The 21,139-nt window shown below is 37.2% G+C and overlaps 1 protein-coding gene across 1 annotated transcript in view; it reads right to left on the bottom strand.

Annotated features, from left to right (window-relative positions):
• Window positions 1-20,662, bottom strand: part of FRK (fyn related Src family tyrosine kinase) — a 52,798-nt gene extending 32,136 nt beyond the window's left edge. The window contains exon 1 of the mRNA XM_062570957.1: window positions 20,232-20,662. Within this exon, the coding sequence (XP_062426941.1) occupies window positions 20,232-20,662 (431 nt within the window). The remainder of the gene's footprint in view (window positions 1-20,231) is intronic.
• Window positions 20,663-21,139: the final 477 nt, after the last annotated feature.

The raw sequence follows: 21,139 nt of genomic DNA, 5'->3' as shown, positions 1-21,139 counted from the left end.
TTCAGTAAATTCCACTCCAGATGGAAAACCTTACCAATTTCAAGAAAGCTAGAGTTCAAAAGTGGTTGAGTGGCATTGCGTTCTCCCCCTCCACTTGAACTACATAGAGCTAAAGGTATGTGCTAACATTCAGACATCTTAAAAGTCAGATATCCAAAAAACAGCAACAAACTAATGTTTCAAAAGGTAAATCAACCTAGAATCTCCCCCGTTCCACTTCCATATTGATATCTCAAATGCCTTCTTAGCAATTTTTTCAGTTCTGCTGGTGTTAGATGTGCAAAAGCAATACTTCTCTCAAGTCACTGGAAACATCTGAACATCTATGTTCTTTGAAAATCTACTTCTCTTAAAATATTTGCAAAATTTTCCTTCTATTACTAGTTACTTCTGTTACTCTCTCCAATGTACAAATACTATTCAAGCAACAGTTTTAGCTTGTTCATCTGACAGTGCTATTTAGTGCTTTTGCTGTTCTGTGTTCAGTGTAAATTAAACTGTAGTAAGAATGAGGTGGTTCAGCATTTTCAACTGGGACGTCATTCAGCTTCCATCGAGCAAAGACATAAAGCTCTTTCCAAGATTAGCTTATCTGAAGTAAATGGTGATAAATAGTTATCAGAAATATGCCATCTACTCACAGCAGAAGTCCTTTTAAATGAATTATAGATACACCTAATATGCAAATTTTTAGAATAAATCAATGTATCACACAACACATAAGTTGCTTATTCAGCTAACTACTTTATTGTCTATTACTAGCAAAAAGTACAGACAGAGACATCAACAAATTACTCTAGTATCTCTAACAGTTACAATCATCAAAAGGAATGAGGGAAATTAATTAGTGTGTTGGGTGAAATGTTTAAAATACTATCCTGCTTGCATGAGCAAGCATTCAGTATGAGTAATGTTTTTTGTATGAATAAAGAGGAGATAAACAAAAGCAAATACAGATGGAGCTAACCCTACACTGAATATACTTTGTTAACAATAGAAAATGAAACCCAGATATTCCGGAGTACATTCCAAAACTCTGACTCTAAGATGATTTGGATAAAATGTAAGTAGGCCTTGATACAAATTTGGCAAGCAGAGGGATCTGACAAGAAAGACACTAGGTGAAAAAAATCAGGAAGAATGTAATTAGTTAAACTTACAATAATTCTTTAATTAGACTAATCATAGATAACCAATACATGTGCAAATCCTTTACTGAAGTTCTGGTCAAACAAATGAGGAGACAGGGGACAAGCTAAACTCTCTAGCCAAATCCCAAAGAAAGTATGTCAGCTCTAAAAACCATAATTAGAAACTTTCTGAAACTTCTAAACATGCTAGCTCTGAAAATAACATCTGAAAACTAATAAACTGCATAATTTTAAAGAATTTGAACTGATATTTTTCACTTTGAACTACAAATATTCCTTAAGTAATAGTCTATCTGACTAAAATTTCTAATAAGAGTGTATAAGAAGTGTTTAGTTTCATATCTCCTTTCTCCATGGGTTAAGAGGAGAGCACCTTTCAAAAGGAGTTCATTTTGCTCTGCAGTCAGAATAACTTCCAATGTAATGCTCTCAAGATTGAATTTTATGTTCATGATAGTCACTTATATAGTTTTCATATGGCCACAAAACACTTGGAAAAGGGCAGAAATAATACATCAAGAACTATCCATTACACTCCTACATTACTTAACTTAGAAAGTGCTGACTTTCTAGTTACTTCAGTGTACTTTAACGGCACTAGACAGTTCATGAGAATGTTGAATTAGCAACTCATACACAGTTTCACCCTGAATTTCAGCTTGAAGTTAGACTGCTTTGCATCGTGATCACATATAGAATATATGTGTATCAACAAATTATCAGGTATGGCACTAGTGGCTCTAACTTACACCCAGATGTGGGCATAAGTTTCTATTTCTGGTAGGAGCTGTTTGATTAGCAAGAGCACAGCAATAGTGTTCTTCTGTCAGTGAGACCCAGGAACATGTTATCTAATATCTCAGCCAATGCTGCATCCAGCACTCCACTCTTTCTCTCTTTCGTTGTAGGATGCCAGACATGATCTTTTGGAGACTGTTTCTGGCCAATTCCCTAGAAATATTAATTTCTATCTTCCGTCATAGCTCCCAGGAAAAACTTCATTAAAAATTCCAGGCTACTTCCAGACAACCTCTGGCCACCATATGTGGGAGGATTTTTAGGGGCAGAGAGCATGATCTTCAGGTCATATAACAAATACGATCCTTACTTGGTGCTGATGCAGATCAATGTTAGAATATTGGTGAGGTTTGCTGTAGTCATTCAGAGGGTATCGATCCCATCTGTTCATTTTTCTATTGCCAGTCAAATTCACTGGTAGGGTGTTGACCCAAAGGATCTTCAGGAGGTAGATACACAAACCATAGGAGCCTTTGTCACATGATGTTCCCAGACTATATCAGTATCATTACTGAGACTTGTGCTCCTATATTATAATCTTTTCCTTCTAGCAAAGGAAGGGATATTCCCTCTTCAAGTTGAATTCTGGTCAATGCTCTTGAAGGACAAATTCTTTGGGAAAGAAAGAGGAAAGGTGAGGAACCCCTGGGCATGGACTAGACAAAAAGTCCTCAGGGGACAAATCTTTCTGCACCCCAGCCTTCCTCGGGCAGCCCTCTTTAACACCCCATTCCAACAGAATCTACAGGATTTGATTTTCTTCTAAGTCTTATCTTGCTTTTACCTCTGGGGAACCTTAGCCAAGGACTCCCAGCCATGGACCAGACAAAGTTTGTTACTGGAGAAATCTTTTGGCAGCCTATCTATTCCTTTGGTAGTCCCTTTACAGCCCCACTCCAAAGGGAACTCTAAGTTCATAACTGAGGATTTGGGTGCAACCCAATCCCTTTGGGATTTGGACAAGCTCTTCACTGCCAAGCTAAATGCCAGCTCTATATTTAAAGCTATCGTGCTTAGCTTTCTTAGAAGTTTTGTCAGATCATTCACTGCTCTTTTGTTATCCCTGCAGAAGACCAGCACTGAAAATGTTGTGGGTTCAGACCACGTCATTCATTGTTATTAGGATATACCAGAGCACAGCTTTCCACTTCTATCCTCTTCCCTAGATTTCATATACACAGAAGCAAAGGCAGAGTTAACTGAACAACATCATATCTGAATTTGCTTTAATAACTAGCTCTAGCTGGGAAGAGGGAGGTTTGTTTCATCTTTCCATACAACTCACAGGACATTGGAGGTAAGATATGGCTAAAAGCTGAGGTCTGTGACCTAGTCAGTGCTTTAAGTACCCATCTGAAAAATAAATTACTGGCACCTGAGTCAACAGTAAGGTATACCTACATATAAAAACTGTAATAATTGGAATAGGATTGGGACCAGGGGAAAGAAAAGACTGCTGAGAACCCCTGTGGACTACATGTGACAAGTTCATTTAAAGAGTATACAGGTGCAATAGAACAAATACCAGACATTCAGTCACATTAAAGTGATCTTCGAAAACCCTGAAGGTGGTAAAATGGGGAGTGTGATCCATCCTGGATCGGCACTTTGTGGCATGAAGGCATCTTCCTTCTGATTTTGCATAAGAACTCACAACTGGGATTTACTGGGATTTCATGGTAAGGTTAATCTCACAAAACTGCTAAATCTCAGTAGCAGTGAGGGTTTGTCTTGATTCTTGTGATTCCTAACCATTTCTCCGTTATGGAAGAAGTAATGATGATAAAGAGGTTAATTGGCCCTTCAGTAGAGTAATTAGAGTATGCTAACTGTGTTTGTGACGTTAAACTAAAAGAATAAAAGAGTTTCTAAACTAAGAGAAGAGATTAGACGTACAGAAATTATAGCATAATTCTAGGGAGAGGATAGAAAAATAGATACTGCATACATTGAACTCAAATATGTCCTAGCTTCTTCTGGAATGCAAAAAGCTCATACAACTGCTAAATAAAATAGCTAAAAGCTTCTACAATATATAAAGTTTACATGTTAAACACAACAAAATCTACATTCATAGAAAGATGTTGGTGCAAAGTCAACAACTCCAAATTAGGAGATACCAATATTAAAATTGCTTTCACAACATCCACTCAGCCATTTTCAGGAAAATCCAATATGATATCATCTTTAATTACATGGCCATATCCACTTCTTCCTTGCAGTGTGTTAAAATGAGTGTTGCTCCCTGAATAGTTATCTAGTTTTTTGTTTTGCCGTTGTGTAGATCATAGAGTTTGTTTATTGTGCATTGTTTAGTGTCTGCTCTCAATACAAGTTATAAAATTATTTGAATGACTAATTTCCTAGCAGCCTCTGCTATAGTGCTCATCACTACAACATCTATGTGCTTTACAGACATTCATTAACTTCCTTTCATTGTACTCTTCCTTGTAAAATATATTTTATAGAGAATAAACTTTGCAGAAAGGGACAAAGGCACTAAGATATTATTATAAACATTTCCTACTAATTCTGAATCTCCAATTTTAATTGCTTAGCACCTACCTTTCAGGGAATTTACCTCTGAACAGTACTTTGTTTATTCAGAGAGCAACATCTTCTAACTTCAGAAACTGTTTGGCAGAAGACAGGGATGGATACTAAGGGCTCCAGCAGCCCATCCATCCCTTCTGCTGGGAGAGCAAGGCCCCAGGCACTTGCTGGGTTTGCATCACCCAGCACTAGAATTTTGCAGTAAGTAGGAAAAGCAGCTGGAGGAACAGTCTTTGTGCTGAGACTGGAATATGCTTTTTCTACCCAGAATATCCAAAATATCTATAGAATGTTGCCATCAAGTTCTAACATTTCTGTTAGATTACTATGTATAAAGTGCAATTCTGTTTTCAAAGGCTTGATTTGAAGAGAAATTTATTTAGATAGCAAAAAAGCATGCACCTTTAATATAGCAAATTCGCTTCCAAATATCAAGCCAAGTACACACACAAAGGATCTCCCAAATCATTCTGAGCCACAACTTTTGTTTTCAGGGAGGGAAAGAGACAGCCTGTGCCTGGTATCAGCCTGGAAAATTTACATCAAATCAGGTGAAGCCTGGAAAAAATATAAGCAACTAAACAAGCTCTTGTAACAGAAAATATTGCACTGTCTTAATTGTAAGATGCCCTGGTTATAAGACTAATGAAGTAATACAATTTCTCCAAGAGATGACATTTCAAGAAATTAGGAAATATCACTGCAAAGATCAAAGCCCTCCAGATGTACCATAGTTAAGAAACAGACATGCTTTACAGATGATGAATTGCACGCGTGAAGGAAAGCGTGGGAGATGAGCACTGGCTGCTTCAATTTTCCCTTTATAGTCAGTCTACACTGAACCTGATGATGGAGTTGGCAAAAATAGAAAATTCTGTTGTCAAGCTAGATTGTGCCTGCTAAAACTCACAAAAGATCCCCTATCTGAGTATGCTCAAAAACATAAGCATTAGCAGTCAGGCCACAGAATCTACATACTGATAGAGACAAGATTATTCTAAGACTTGTAAACTTTCACTGTGCAGAGGCTAGAAAATCAAAGGTCAGGTTTCTGCTCCTTTGGACACAGAATCCTTACTCCATCCTTTCTTCTACAGGCTTGCCTGGGATTGTTTTTAACTCTCTCTATCCCTCATTGTCACTTATTATCAGAGATGCAAGGATGGATGGGACAAGGATAAAATTTAAGAAGAAGGAATTCATAACTATTGATAGAAGAATGCATAGAACACTGCAGGAGGGAGGAAGGAAGCAGGATAGGAACAGGTCAAAGAAGAGGAAGAGAGGACTGCCGGCACTAACAGGCAGTACTCAAGAGAAAATAAATGCAAGAAAAAACTTAGATTTTATCTGATTATATCCCTAATGCCCAGGGATGTTACCTGTGGCTGCCTCAGCTGCAGCACCTACTCAGGAAACCCTAGTTTTCAGAGACATCCTGCTCCTGCAGGGAAGCGTATTTGGCAGGGATTTCCTTACTGCTTGGGCAAATAATTTCACAGACCAACCCTTTCTACATAATTGCTCTCTACAGCTCTTCTCCCTTTCTCTTTCTTAATTTAATCCCACCACTCATGTTTGTACTTGCCTAAAGAATACTTTACCATTCATCATCATCATACACTTGTTGACTAGAGGTGACTTAAATAGACTGGCCTAAATCTTACTTATCAAATTACCTTCAGAAACAGATGAGGCAGACCAAGGCTTTAATAAAATGTGCAAATATCAGCATTAGGTAAATCAACTAAAATCTTAGCACACTGTAGAAATCATCTAACTTGAACAAACGTTCACAGTAGTTGGAAAAAATACTCATTTAAATTGTACATATATAGTCATTCACATCCGTTCTGATTACTTATTTCCCCAAGTTAGAAACTAGTTTGATCCAAGCGAAACCAGAAATTCAGGTTTTCAGGGATGACTATGCAGGGCAGCACATTAAACGTTATCCAGTCACAGTGAATGTCCTTCATACATAAAGATCTGAGTCAGATCTATTGCTCAGATCCTTGTTGCTGAATAACTTATTTCAAATCTAAATGAATAATATCTACACTATTGGACCCTAAAGGTCCAATAAGGGCCATAATGCTTCTGAGTCATTTCACAGGAATAATAGGTGGAATAAGTTTATTTTTCTTTCCATTCAGGAAAACAGAGAAGAACACATGAATAGTTCTAAAAGCTAAAAGCTCAGTCCTACATGACGTAATCAGCAAAGCTCTATCAAAACCAGCACAGCAGCATTATTTTCTGTTATATAAGTATGCAGAGCTCTGCCTGTGTGTTTGAAAGTAACAGTTTATCTGAGGCAATGTAATACAGGTCCCACTTGCACTTTTAGTATTTTGAGATCAACAGCATGTTTTTTTTTTCTTTAAATAACTGTTACCGTGAGAAATATATAGTTTTGTAAAATAACAAATCATATTTTGCTCTTGTTTTTTTGGATAACATTTTGCTAATGTTCTTGTCACAGAATTATAACTGATTGGTTGGCATTTTTCCATATATACTAAATTTATGGTAGAATTGAGACAGCTTTCCTTGTAGAATGCCAGAATATAAGAGGAAATGAAAAGACAAAGAAGTAAGGGAAAAGGGGGAAAAAAAGAAGTTTTACTTTTCTGTACAATTTCTAAGCAAAATATTATAGCTTAACTGTGAAGGTACTCAATTTGAATAATTTCAAATTTAAAATTGCTTTTTGTTTCCATTTTTAAATGGAATTTCCATGATAAAAACAAGCTTTTTTATTCTTTGAGTTTAGTTTAGAAAGTTACCTGGAAACTAGACACAACGAAACAATACCCTACATTTTGTTTAACACCATGTTAAATATTTTGATTTGATACAAAACTAAAATTAAGGATTTTATCTTCTCTTTGGCAAAAATAAAACTAAATAAAGTGAGAAACATTGCTGCTTCTCTCTTACCCTGAATCCATTTCTCCTCTTCTCTCTTCCTATACTTATTGGATCATCAACGTTATATTATTTTTGTTGTTACTATTATCATTATTATATTATTGTGAACACTATGACACAAATCCATTCATCCACATAGAGGATTTTTAGTCAAAATAAGGCAATTTTAAGCTATTTATCTAACATAGCATAGTCACTGTTTTGCTGGAATACGTATCACGCATAGATGCTTATGTACCACTAATTTGTAGAACATGACATTGTTACAGCACAGGTGATTTCTTCTGGAACTACAAGTGGGTGAAGCCACCACCAAATTTAGGGGAAACCTTAAATACTTTTTGGCAAGATAGGTGTGGCATGTCATTGCCAGAAATACAGTTTTACATTTCTAGACTCAAGGACCAGATTTGTCACACTTACATGGTGTAATATCTTTTTTAAAAATAGTCTCAGTTTTACTACTTGCTGAAAACTTGACTGTTAACACTGAATATTGGCTTCCCTTACATGAGCGCAATGACCGCAATGCAACTGCTATAAAGTGGTGAAATACCTGCCTGTGCAAACAGACTGGCCTTGTTCACATCTGAGAGCCAAAACAGGCCCCAGGCTGCAGTAGCAAATACCTCAGGGAGTCCATCAGAACAACCTGCAGGAGCAGGCTGGTTCATGTGCCAAAAAGGACTCTGCTTTAGTCTAAGAAATGGCTTTGTTTTGTACTACTCCGCTGGTTTTGTTGGAAATAATGAGCTGTGCCCTAAAGAAAGGGACTATCAGAGCTTTAGGGCCTTCTGTTGTAATAACTGCATGGGATTGTTTGGATAAGGTAATATTCTACATTGAGTGAGCGAGGTAAAATCTAGGGCTCACCACAGAAGTAGGTACTTCATGATACAGTCTAGAATAAATTTATTTTCTAATAAAAATAAATATGAACATTAGCTGGACGTTTGTCTACAAGAATTGTGACATGTTGCAGGTATAAACCTCTTCAGTAAGTACTTCAATAGGTGATAATTCCATTGTCTTGAGAGTCTGCTTGAAAGAGGTTATGAGTAACATTATGTTAAATTTTCTCTCTATGATAATAAAAGTTGATTATGCTGCAAACATAATTCAATAGAATTGAACTTGCTCCGGGATTGCTCTAGCAAACAAATAGAAACAGTTTGGAACACAATGTTCATGCTTCGTATGGGGGATTTGCATTACGATAAAGGCAGTTTCTTTGGGCAGCAGCAGGAAAAGTGAACCAAATTATATTTAAAATTTTATTTGTCTGACTTGTGCTCCAGGTTTTCCTGAATTTTAGAAGTCAATAGGCCCCAGTCACCTAATCAACTGCTGTGTTGCAAGTACCTTAACAGATCCCTGCAAATGTCAGTCTTGCTGGAATCTACTGCTTTTCACTGGAGCTCTCCTCCTCATCCCATGCCATGACTCTCCAGGATATACAGCGTTAATCACAGAATCAGTAAGGTGGGAAAGGACCTCTGGAGGTCATCTAGTCCACCCTCCCAAAGATTTCCTGTTGCTGGCTCTACTGGGGCTTGAACCCAGGACCTTCAGCATGTAAGGCAGATGTGATAACCACTATACTACCCCTCTACTGCTAATCCTTGTTCCTGTTTCACAAAGTGACACTGCACTACTCTATGGACCTCATCAAGGACCTATTGAATTTGGAAACTATTTCAGTATGCCTAAGTTGAGCCCTGTGCCTTTCTATACCTTTGTGCACTGCATGCACAGGCTGCAGGCAGCACCCTCTGCTCAGTCAGGGCTGGGACTTTCACTTCTCAGCATCATGCTCAGGTTAATGATGAGCTCAGGTGACATCTTTCCAACTCAGACTAACTCAGAAACATAACATTACAACTTTGGCTACTCTTGCACTTTGCAATGAACTTTGCCCTTGGAAGGACAGTATCACAGGGCCAAATACTTTAATATGGCCTGAAGTTCTTCCGTAAGAGAAAATAAATGGTAAGTGAAAATAATATTGTATCATTTTTGTTGTATTTTGGTTACAGAAGTCACTGGTATTTCTCCAGTTTAAGAGACCAAAAGCCAACTATTGCATCAAAGTTTGTTCCAGCAATAGATTTGTGCTTGGGTAGACACTTCATTGCATTTAAAACTTGTTCTAAAACAACCTGTCTTTGGAGTCAGGCTACCATTGGCTGTAATGGGCATTGCTTTGGGCTTTTTGTATAAAACATAGCCACGTAATAGTGTTTTTAAAAGACTGAAAATGTGTACCTCAGGCCCAGTTTCTGCTTCACAAAGTCTTCAAAGTAGAGCTGTAAAATCTCGCATCAGTGCTAGTATCTGTATGCACTTGTTAACATATACATAAATAAAAGTACCGATATACTATTCTAACATACTTTAAAAGTAGCAATAAGTCTGCTATTCATAACAACTGAGGAACACAGCTGAATCCTTGAGGTAGCCTTAATATTAACATGGTACAGAGAACACTAATGACATCAATTGATTTAACATTATATGAAACTCAAAAGGACAAGAAAATGTTCAATCATACATTCACTTAAGCCATTACAGCTTCCAAAAGCACTCAATTGATTTTCTAGGGAAATTACTTTTCTTCTCACCCGGGCAAATTCACCTCAGTGCTGAGATAAGGCAGAAGTCCTTGGAAACAAGAATCATAGAATCAGTAAGGTTGGAAGGGACCTCTGGAGATCATCTAGTCCAGCCTCTCTGCTCAGCAGGGTCACCTAGAGCATGTTACACAGGGCTGCATCCAGGCGGGACTTGAAAATCTCCAGAGAAGGAGACGGAACTTCCCGTGTTTCAATTTCTGCCCATTGCCTCTTGTCCTGTCACACGGGACAACTGAAAAGAGTTTGTCCCCGTCCCCTGGACTCTCTTGTCTGGACTCTCTCTCAGTACACTGACTCTCTCCAGTATCTCCATGTCTCTCTTGTCCTGGGAAACCCAGAACTGGACACAGGACTAGAGAAGAAGTCCCACCTAGCTGTGCAGGATGTCAGTGGTAGAACAAATTTTTCCATCCATTTCTGTACAAGCTCTCTCTTGCACACACACACAAGCACACATGAATCTATTTCCTTAACCCCCTCAGCAGTCTGAGCAGACACGCACCTACTGCCTGGTCTCATATCAATGGAGAATAATTAGGCTACTCAATCTCTAAGGGGTATCAAAAAGGAATTGCAGAGTCCAAAACCTCAAGGTTTTCAGGACAAAAAGCATAATGGTTCTTTCAAATGGTGACAAATTTCTTAATCAAATAGCTCTTCCAGTTTTTAGGGCAACTTTTCAAAGATGGCAGATAGGAAGGGTGGCATATCAAGGACAGTTTTGACTTCTAGAGGTAAAACTAGGCCACATCCAGCCCCATATCAGTGTGAAATCCACATATGTATCCCTCCAAGACCCACATACATAGTTTGCTTTGTAAGAGATGATAAAACCATCTCACAAAAGTATCTCAGCATCAAAGTAAACTTCTGGGTGATTTTTCAAACATTTTAACTCTAATGAGAAGACTTTTTTTTTTTTTTTACAGGTATTTAGAAAACTAATAATTATCTTTCCAAGTTAATCAAATTGTCATTATGAAAAAAAATATATGTGACTTTCTATGGATGAAAAAGATACTCATTCATCCATGTTACTAACTGAGAATATGTACAGAGTTCATTCATAAACTGTAGGAGCTTGGGAAAGGCATTCAATAGAACAGGAACAGGAAACATGAGAAAAAACTCCTTTACTGTGAGGGTAGCAGAGCATTGCAACAGGTTGCCTAGAGAGGTTGTGGAATCTCCTTCCCTGGAAATATTCAAAAGCCATCTGGATATACTCCTTGGAAATATGCTGTAGGTGACCCTGCTTCACCAGGGGAGTTGGACAAGGTGATCTCCAGAGGTCCCTTCCAACCTTCTGTGATTCTGCGTGAAAATAAAGACACTTTTTTTGGAATAGAGTGAAGGAGATTCCCAATAACTAGAAAGATCGATAGTTTCAAAGGGAGGATTGATTTTTGTGAGATCTTATCATTTCTGAAAATTATAGTATTAATTCCCAAATGTGAATTTCAGAATTTTTCTGTCTTCTTTTTTCCTTCTTTTGCAGTGAGGTTTGAAAAGTGGTGCTACAAAATTGTTTGCATTTCAGACAAGAAAAATATTATGTAGAGGAAGCTAATCATATAGCTGCTTTAGTGAGAGACAACTAAAAGAAAATGTTTACTAACATTATTGTAGACAAGTCTAAAATGATAGATATCTCAGCGACTGAGTAGTCTGCACAGAAGTAATGAACAAGTCAATTAGTGCAATCCTTTTTGGAACCTTGATATTTAATTTGTTACTCTGTTTATCCAGTTTTCATTGATTAGGATTAGTGTATCAGCATGGATAAAGAGTATGTATTTCTACCTGATCTTTATTTTTTTAATCTGATTGAATGTATTGGTGATCGATATTTGGTTTTATCTTTTGAAAAACTATTTCCAGACTATTTCCAGCTATCCTGGAGAGCTAAAAATGCAAAGATGTAGTTTCCTTTTTCTAATTTCTTGTAACTTTTACGGTTTTCTAATAAAGTTATTAGGATGAAACTTGAATATTTACATTTAAGAAAACTCCCATAAAGAAAAGCTGATTAACTGAGCAGCTTAATCATTGTTTCTTAGGTTTTAATGCAAGTAGGGCCCTCAAATACATGTTCCATATAATGTTATTAAATAATGACTGAAAATTATACATATAGTAGCAGGTATACAGTCATATTTTGTCTTTTTTTTAATATCACCTAATAATTATATTCTTTCTTTGTTATATTTATTTTGTTTGTACAATCTGAAGAGGAATAGAACATTTTATTCAGGAAAACATTTAAATTATGATTAACAATACTTTTTCTTCTACTCTGTTTTAAATTTAAAGCACAGGTAAATTTTGTATTATCTAAACTGGGCTACTGGAAGACTGCCTCATTATTAATAATGTTTGTAAAAGGCATCTACAGTATGTCTACAAGATAGTAACAGGATATATTCAGGTCTTACATCTGCTCCTTCAGTAGAGGCCAAAATCAACTGACTACTATGTATCTCATATTGAAATAATTGACATATCTGCAACACAAATTAACTCATACATATTAAAGTAGATTAGGAAAGACAGCTGTGGCCTGTAAGTGAACAGGCAGTAGCATTATAAAGTGCTACTTTTTCTTTTTGTGCCTATTTCTTTTGAGCAAGGATTGGACAATCGTCATTCCCAGAAAAAAAATAAAAATAAAAATAAACAATTGTTTAGGAATTTAGAACTTTCACAAGAGGATTTTTTGGGGCTGGTTGGCTGATTTTTTTCTTTTCTTTCTTTCTTTTTTTTTTTTTTTTTAATAGCTTGGTCTCTTCCTAAAACAATTGTGCAGTTTCAAAACCTACACTTTTGCTAAATACACTTGACAACAGGTCCATAATTAGACACGGCAGTAATGTACTCTCTAACACAGCTAATACAACAATTCCAACCTCTGGTGAAGTACAAAGGGAACAGATCAAAGAAAGCAGATGGGCTTGTGCACTTTTCACAAAATCTTTTCTGAAACAGAATAGCTGGGCTAGAGAGGCCATTGATTTGACCTAGCAAGGTATTTCCTTTCTTTTTTTTTCTTTTTTTTTTTTTTTTTTAGACTTAATCTTTTTAGTATAGGTTTCTTTCTACACAAAAGAGCCCCAAATTCTTCTATAACCAACAGTACTTTTACATGTTACAAAATAATTCTTCACAGAGATACTTGACCTAGTTTGTCCAAAATCAGCACAGCGTTAGGACTTCTTAGCCTCGCTGAACTATCAGTTACTATTTTTTCTATTAAATTTGTTCAGAGATCACTCGGCTCTGTATAACTCTGTATTGTGCCATACAGCCATCAAAGACAACTACTGAGGCGACAGTAACTATTATACAGTATCTGGCATACATTTTTACCAATGCTATTGCTCAAAACAGACTAATCTAGGCTAACACACACAACGCTATTTCTATTGAGGCCGAAGAAAAAACATCAAACAGAACGACTAGGTTTTTCTGACCAGAATACGTCATTGTTTTTCTAAGAGGCACTTGAAAGGCCACCTGGGTTTCATAGTGCCATAAAAATACCTGCCTATGCTTGCAGTTTTTAAGTATATGGCTTCTTGTCTTCACGGAGCTCATTGACAACATATCTTCCATAATATAGTAATGGAAACTAATACAAACTGATTATATTATATGTACATACTAATTTCAACTGTACATGAGATAGGAAAGCATTTATTTCTTCACTTTCCAAAGTCTGAATAAACAATGTTTAGAAATATTTTAAAAAACATATTGCCAAAAAATGGATGACCTAAATTAGACAAGTTTTCATGAACTGCTCATCTGCAATTGCAGAATTCCTCATGATTTGCTGAGCAGAGATACCCATTTTCTGGACGTGGTTATACGCATGGATGTGTAAACACTAATGGCACTTGACAAAATCTAATATTTTGCAGAGCTCTGTAAAACATCTTTTTTTGTGTCTTGTCAGTGTATCTTTAAACATTTAAGAAATGAGCAAAGATGGAAAAAAAATGAGATATGCTTAAAGAGAGTACTGGAGTGTTTAGATAAGGCTAAAATGTTAAGAGAATAAATTCAGGCTCTTTTTCTAGGTTTCAATCATTTCAATTCAAGAAAGGCATTCCTTTCTTGGATGTGCATGGGTTGTTCCAAACTTTGGGTACTGCAAATGCCAGGTACGCAAAGTTAAAACGCACTAAAAGCACGATCTCCTGGCTTTGGAATGCACACCTTGTCACAGAGCTTTTTCGCATGGTTTTAAAAGTATCAGTCCTTTAGACTTGCTGTGTGTTTATGTGTGTATGCATTAAAATATATATATATAAGTATATTCATTGAAACAAAAGACTTTGAACATTATATAGAGTTCATATATAGCCATTTCCATGATTTATAATAAATACATATTTCAATGACAAAGAATCCCTCTCTACAAAAAACTTTGAGTAGTTTTGATACCTAATGTAGAAGGGTCCAATAATCTGAGAAAGCAATCATGTCAGATCTGAGAAGTTTTTAAAAGTTCATTTCAGTACAAGGATTTGCTGTTTCTGACGGTGTCCTCAGGAGTTTGTACTGTAATATAGAAAGAAATTACTAGCGCGGGAGCGAGGGAGGGAATGCAGTCAAACCGCAATGGATTGCATTCAGATTTCTCAAGTGTCCTGCAGAATTTAAGCTTTCATTTTAAAAAGAGCCCCCAGCCCTTGTGTTTCTAAACACCACTTTGACAAAATGACTCACATGAACCAAAGAAAATTCATAAGCTTCAATTTGCAGAAAGTCTGAAACAGGTCAGCACAGTGGTTGCTTTATTGTGCACGTATACTAACCCAGATTTAGTCAATGTATGAAACAGTTAAAGCAGACTCAGGTCAGAGCAAGTGAAGGAATTAGGGATACTGACAAAAATAATTTACAAGTTGTTTCTCCTTTCCAAGAGCTGCATACAAAGCTCATTGTGGAATTGACTGGTGAGGTTTCCTTGATTAGATCTGGGCCTCAGTTTTCACCAGCTGGGAAATATCTACATAAGGAACCGCTCTGAAGTCAGGAATGTTTCTGAAGCTGGTAACGGTTAAAAGTTATTGCAGTGATCTTCTTTGACCTAACCCACTCTGAATTTGTGCGGATTTACTTCTCTCATCACAGCCCTCTTGCATCAGTAATGTTGGGATGAACACACACTATGTAGTTAACTTCAAATAAATAGCCAATAGCTCCATCAGGATGGCTGGAGAGAGTCCCAATAAGTATATTCTACCCTTCCTCTAAAAAACAGAATTCCTGTCACTCCAGAGATTTTTCCTCCCCCCCCCCTTTTTTTTTTTTTTTTTTTGTTCATTAAAATTAACTGTACAGCTGGGCTGTATTTGTTGTCCATAACAATTTGCACTATGTCGCTTTCTTGTTTAGTTAAAACAACCAGCAGTAATAGAATAAGGGCAGGTGAGTGTGTTACTATGGTTGCTGTTTATAGTGCAGAATAATAGCAGACACAAAAAGAGCATAGAGAAAGTAAGGACACATTCCTTGCCAAGGAAATTAATATGTTTTATTTATTTATTTATTATTCTTAATATTTTGTTTTTTATAATTTAATTCAGATTTTGGTGCTACTCAAATTGCTCTTTGTGATCATCTTTTACTGGAAATTAAACTTAAAATATGTGATTGTATCTCCATTTGTTTTTTATCTTTTACTGAATGATATACTTCTAAACCCCAAAAGAGGAACATTCCTCTCCCAAGTCATCAGATGTGGCAGACATAACCTCAGTCAAACTTGCTTGGATATGAAAAATTTCTTTCTGGACTGTGATGTTGACTGCTACCTACGATGTGAAGTGAAGTGCTAAGTGTTTTTATAGCAGCTAATCTATCATTAGCATAGGCTACCTCTGTTCTCACACCGGCTGAGAAAAGTAAAGAAGAATGCATGCAGTTATGGATGTAATTCCTCAGGAGGTGAAAGTTCCCTGTGCATGTACATCATCTGCAACTGCGGTTTGCGAGACAAATGCTTTCTGCCCACTGGTTGACTTTTCCCAGCTAGTCCAGGCGCAGCCAGAACACACCTGTCTCCAGAGACAGACCAGGTACAACCCCTTTGCAGCCCCTCCACTGGGCAGGATGTTGTTAGGATAAGGAGCACTGCAGGTGCTACAAGTGATCAGCTATGGCAAGATGCTTTACTCGTAAATATTAAAATGTTTCCCTGTTTCCCTATATTTATCCAAAATATCCTTTGTGGTAGAAGGTGGGCATTTCTTTGGGTGTATTTTATCTTATGTATTATGTAATCTTATCTATTATGTATTTAATCTTACACATTTACATTGTGGCGGGCAGAATCCAAACCACAGAGTTATCCTTTTTTCCCTTTCCTTATTCACTTAGGATGATACTGATTTCACTGGAATTGTTCATATTGAAAGGGATTACTCAAGTCAAAGGAAGGAAGCAAGAGAAACTTGTTTTTAAATGGGATATCATGCACAACTAGTAAGTGACTTTTGGCATATGTTTGTTATAAATAAAGATATTAGCAACCTGCAATATGTACATCTCTTCTCTACATACAATTTCTATGAATAATTGGTAGAAATAGTCTGAGGAAAGAAACAGTAAAAAAATCTCATTCTTTACCAGTTTTTCTTTAACATTCTGATAGACAAGATACATGAACATTCCCTTTGTTATAAAAAGGCTTTTTTTCCCTCCACAAAGTGAAGATATTAGATGTCCTTTCTTCCCTTTTATCCAATTATTGTTCCGTCTTGCCAGAACTACTTTAGTCATACTGGATGGAGTCAAAGCAAGGTAACTTCCAAGAACAAAAACTGTTATCTAAATGGAGACAAGATAGCAAAGTTTCTTACTGAAGAAGAACTTTCCTTACTGAGGAAAAGCTCAAAAGCCTTTCTCCCTAAAAGAATTCACAGACACTTCAGAGAGAAGACAAAATCGGCTGCTGAGGCACTTGGACAGGAGAAGCAGCAATTATCTAGCATAATCTTCTGTCAGAAAGGAAAACACAGAACCACATGGATTTACCAGTCCTTAACTGAGTCTACAATATAGATCATGTCAAATTATTGATAAAAAGGATCAGCTATAATTTGTTGTTTATAATCCTGAAGGCTACAAAACAATCTGAGATGTTTATTAAAAGAACTTTGACAGTTTTGAATGCAGCTTTCAATAATATGTTGGCTAAACTTACATACTGAGCCTGTCGTCTCTAAGTCATTCCCTTCTTAAAGAATATTTCATGTCCTTTTGTTCCTTTACTTTAATGAACTTAGGGGGCATCCGTGCACGCATATGAATTTCAATGTTTTCAAAAGTTAATATAGATTTACATAGTTTATATGCTTTTCTATATATACAATCATGCTAAAGTCAGTCTGCTAAAGAAGATTGCAAATCATACAGCTGGTTTTCTTCCCAAGCGTCCTAAGACTGATACCATGAATCAAAGAGCTGAAGTGTTAATAGCAGTTGCATTTTGGAAGAACCCCTTGCTTCAAGCAAGGTTCATTTGCTGACCTTAATACATAAATCTGAGATTATATTTACAAATATATAATAAAGAAATAAAATAATAAACATGCTTTCCATAAAGTAGCTCAGCTGGGAGAGCATTATACTGAAGATCTAAAGGTCCCTGGTTCAAGCCCAGACTTCGGCAAGGGGAGTCCTTGTTGCTCTTTCTCTGGAGACATTCCAAGCCTGCCTGGATACAACCCTGTCTAACATGCTCTAGGTGACCCTGCTTGAGCAGGGGAGTTGGACTACATGATCTCCAGAGGTCCCTATCAACCTCAACCATTCTGTGATTCTATGATCTGTGTGCAGGATGATCTATGTGTGTATCAAGAACATATGAGAGATCAAAGGCTCCTTTTCCCCCTACAACTGCCACTATGCAAGTCAGATTGACATGAGTAAATTTAATATTTTAACACTGAGCTATGAGCAAGGAGATAACAGGAAAAATATTTTTTTTGTTTGTTTCTTTTCTTTAAAAGAATGACCCTGCTTGAAATCTAGGGATTTCTGCAGCACCAATGCAAAGAGTGGATGCTACCAAATCAATACTTCTGTTTTTCTGTGTTCATCTTGTCTATCTCACTTACAAATACAAATTTATAAAGTTGAAACTCAAAAAAAAATGGAAAATGTCGACTGGACACAACCCTAAGCCAACTGGTCTAACTTGATGTTGGCCATCTTTGAGTTGATGTGAATGACTCTCAGAGGTCCTTTCCAGCCTAAGTTAGTCTATGATTATAAGAAAGGATATTTGTGTAACTTGACAAGAAGAAGTCTTGTATACTTACTTCTTTTTTTTGAAGGTCATCAAGGCCAACTAACCTAGCAGGAAATCTGTGTACCTGAGAAAAGACTACATGCTTTGCAGGATTAGTTTTGGTACTACATTAAAACCATGTCAAACTTTTGGAGAAATGACTTCATTCGAGAGAGGGAAAGCCTTCCCACTTCTTCTTCTCTATTATTTTAAAAATCTATAAATAAAAATTTGTTGTCAAAACTTAGTCTTTACTAAAAAAGGAGATGTATAGAAAGACTAAAAGAAAATATTTTTTTCTGTAAAAAGAAAAGAAATAAAAATCAGAGATTATTCAGTAATGTATTTTGGCAACATTTAACTCCACGTCTGTTGCTGGAGTTCTAGAAAAATCGAGGCATTTTAGAGCTGATACTTGAGGCTTTGTTGTATAGTTGAACAAAGTTACTTTCACAGTCTTTCACAGCAAGCAGAAATTTTAGATGACTTGTTGAGAAAACTAGATTCTTGAAAGAGAGTGAAGGTCAAACTGAGTTGAATTATAGCCTACCACCATTTCTCTAGTGGTTCAGAAAACCACCTTCCCTGCAGATTAATTTCTGCAATTGGAAGAATTCTTCCGAACAGGACCACTGAAAGTGTTGTCCTCCTGATCACAGAAACAGAAGCAGCTGGTTACTTTCTGGAAATTAAGGTCTCCAGGTTACAGTTGCCCTAAGATGCCTCCAGCACAAATCTTACAGTTGATAAAGGACTGGTATAATCCTATCTGAGCCAATTTTCCTAGCCCTAGAAAATACAGTAGGTGGACCAGGTCAGAGGTGATGTTTCAGGTTCAAAGTTGCTTTAATTGAAAAGCTGCAACATTATTTCTCTCAAATTTAATGTAAATCTTTGGATGTGATGAGTTAAGAGATATGCAGAGTTTCTATTCAAAATTAATTCTGAAGACTAAGAATGCTATTTCTGCTGTCCCTTTGCACTCTGATTTTGCAGATACATACTTCTGGAATTGCAGTCAGTGCTATTTTAGCAAATGCTGCCCCTGAATGCAACACACACAAGTAACTGCCTCCTAGACTAATTCAGACCCTATTCATCCTCACTAGGGAGCTAAGTAACTTATTTCATATGATTTCTGGTCCAGTTCTGAATATCAGGTACAACTGGATATGCTTTGAAGGGGCAGACTAACATGGGCTGTGTAATTAAACTCCATGAAACTTTAACAAATCTAATTTGCACTCCTTTGCTATATCCACTCTTTTTTTTTTTTCTTTTATAGTACTTACTTAAGTTATCTTTATTCTGAGAGCAGGGATTTGCCTGCAGATAAAAAATGATTGAGTGGAAACCATAAGAAAGTAAGTCAGATTTTAGAGACTCATTTGTAACAAGAATCCACAGGTATAAAGGTAGCTCCCTGAAACTCTGACTAACTGATAACACAGCAGTTAGACTAAAGGCTGTTTAGGGCAGGGGTTGTTTCTTTTTACTTTCTGAGAAGCATCTGACACATACTTACTATGAAACCAGTAACAACAGTGAGCCCTCACACTGGTAACCAACCTCATATTCCCAGATGATTTTTGAGCAAGAAATCAGGGCATATCAGAGAGGGAAATAATTTAAAACCAAACAAAACCCTCAACACTTTACCTCTTATAATTGATTTTCTTGAAGCTACAGTGCCTTCTCACATACTCTGACTAGCTCTATCACCGGTAGGACCACTTGAAGGCAAGGAGATCAAGTGCAGCAGGGTCCTGCTTGGCAAGAAAAAAGGCCATAACAGTCTCCTCCAAACCAGCTTAAACTAGTGGAAAAAAGACTGTAGTGTATCTTATACAGCTTACTTACGGTTCAGCTTCGATGCTCTGGTCAGCAGCTATGTAGTTGGCAGGGATGTAGCCCTGGAGCTTGTGGCCAGGACAGACTGACCCCCTTGGCAGGAGGAGCCTAGCATACCACCAGCCCTCATGGGAAGCATCCAGCACTTCAAGCTTATCTCCAGCTCGGAAGCTCAAGTCCTCCTCAGTGCGAGCCTCATAGTCAAAGAGTGCCACAAATCTGCGAATATTCACCAGGTGCTGCTCAGGCAGCGGAGGCAAAGGCTTATCTTTAATCTTACTGTCTCTGTCCTTCTGCACTGTTTGGAAATCATCTCCCACCACGGCAAGGTTGGTGAAGACTTGGCCGACCTTCTCATCCTGCTCACTTTCTCCCCCCGAGAATATACAAGGGGCCCAGGGCTTCAAGCAGATGCAATGCTTCCGACAAAAGTTTCCCATCCTGCTGCTCTCTTTCTTTGTGCCTTTCTCTGTTTCTTCTTTTCTTTCACTTTTCCCCTTTGTAATATCCTTAGATCATTTTTTGCACCATCAACACTTTAGTTCTTTGCAGGATTTCTTCCTCCCCTCCTCCTCTGGCACAAAATGAAACAACTCTTGCCCCAGCTGAACCTTCTCTCCAAACCCCACTGGGAGCTCATTACAGGCAGCTCCTGATTCAGGAGTGAAACCTGAGCGTTCAAGCACTGGAGCACATGTGGAGGGAAATTCCCACTTCCTCTTCTGAACAGGAAAGCAACAAAAGAACTGTATTTGGACTGAAGTCTTGGAACAACAGAAGAGCATGCATGGATCCTTTTCTCCCCCACCAAAAATACATTCAGAAAATCTGATCCAGGAGTTTTCTCATTTCTTACTGCTTGTGATGGGTCCTTCCTTATCTGAAACAGGTTTCTGCCGTGTGATCAGCGGTGAACT

This window comes from Rhea pennata, chromosome 3, assembly GCF_028389875.1.
Source record: "Rhea pennata isolate bPtePen1 chromosome 3, bPtePen1.pri, whole genome shotgun sequence".
Taxonomy (NCBI): Eukaryota; Metazoa; Chordata; class Aves; order Rheiformes; family Rheidae; genus Rhea; species Rhea pennata.
Note: the sequence above shows the minus strand (reverse complement) of the source record. Positions and strands in the feature narration are given on the sequence as shown.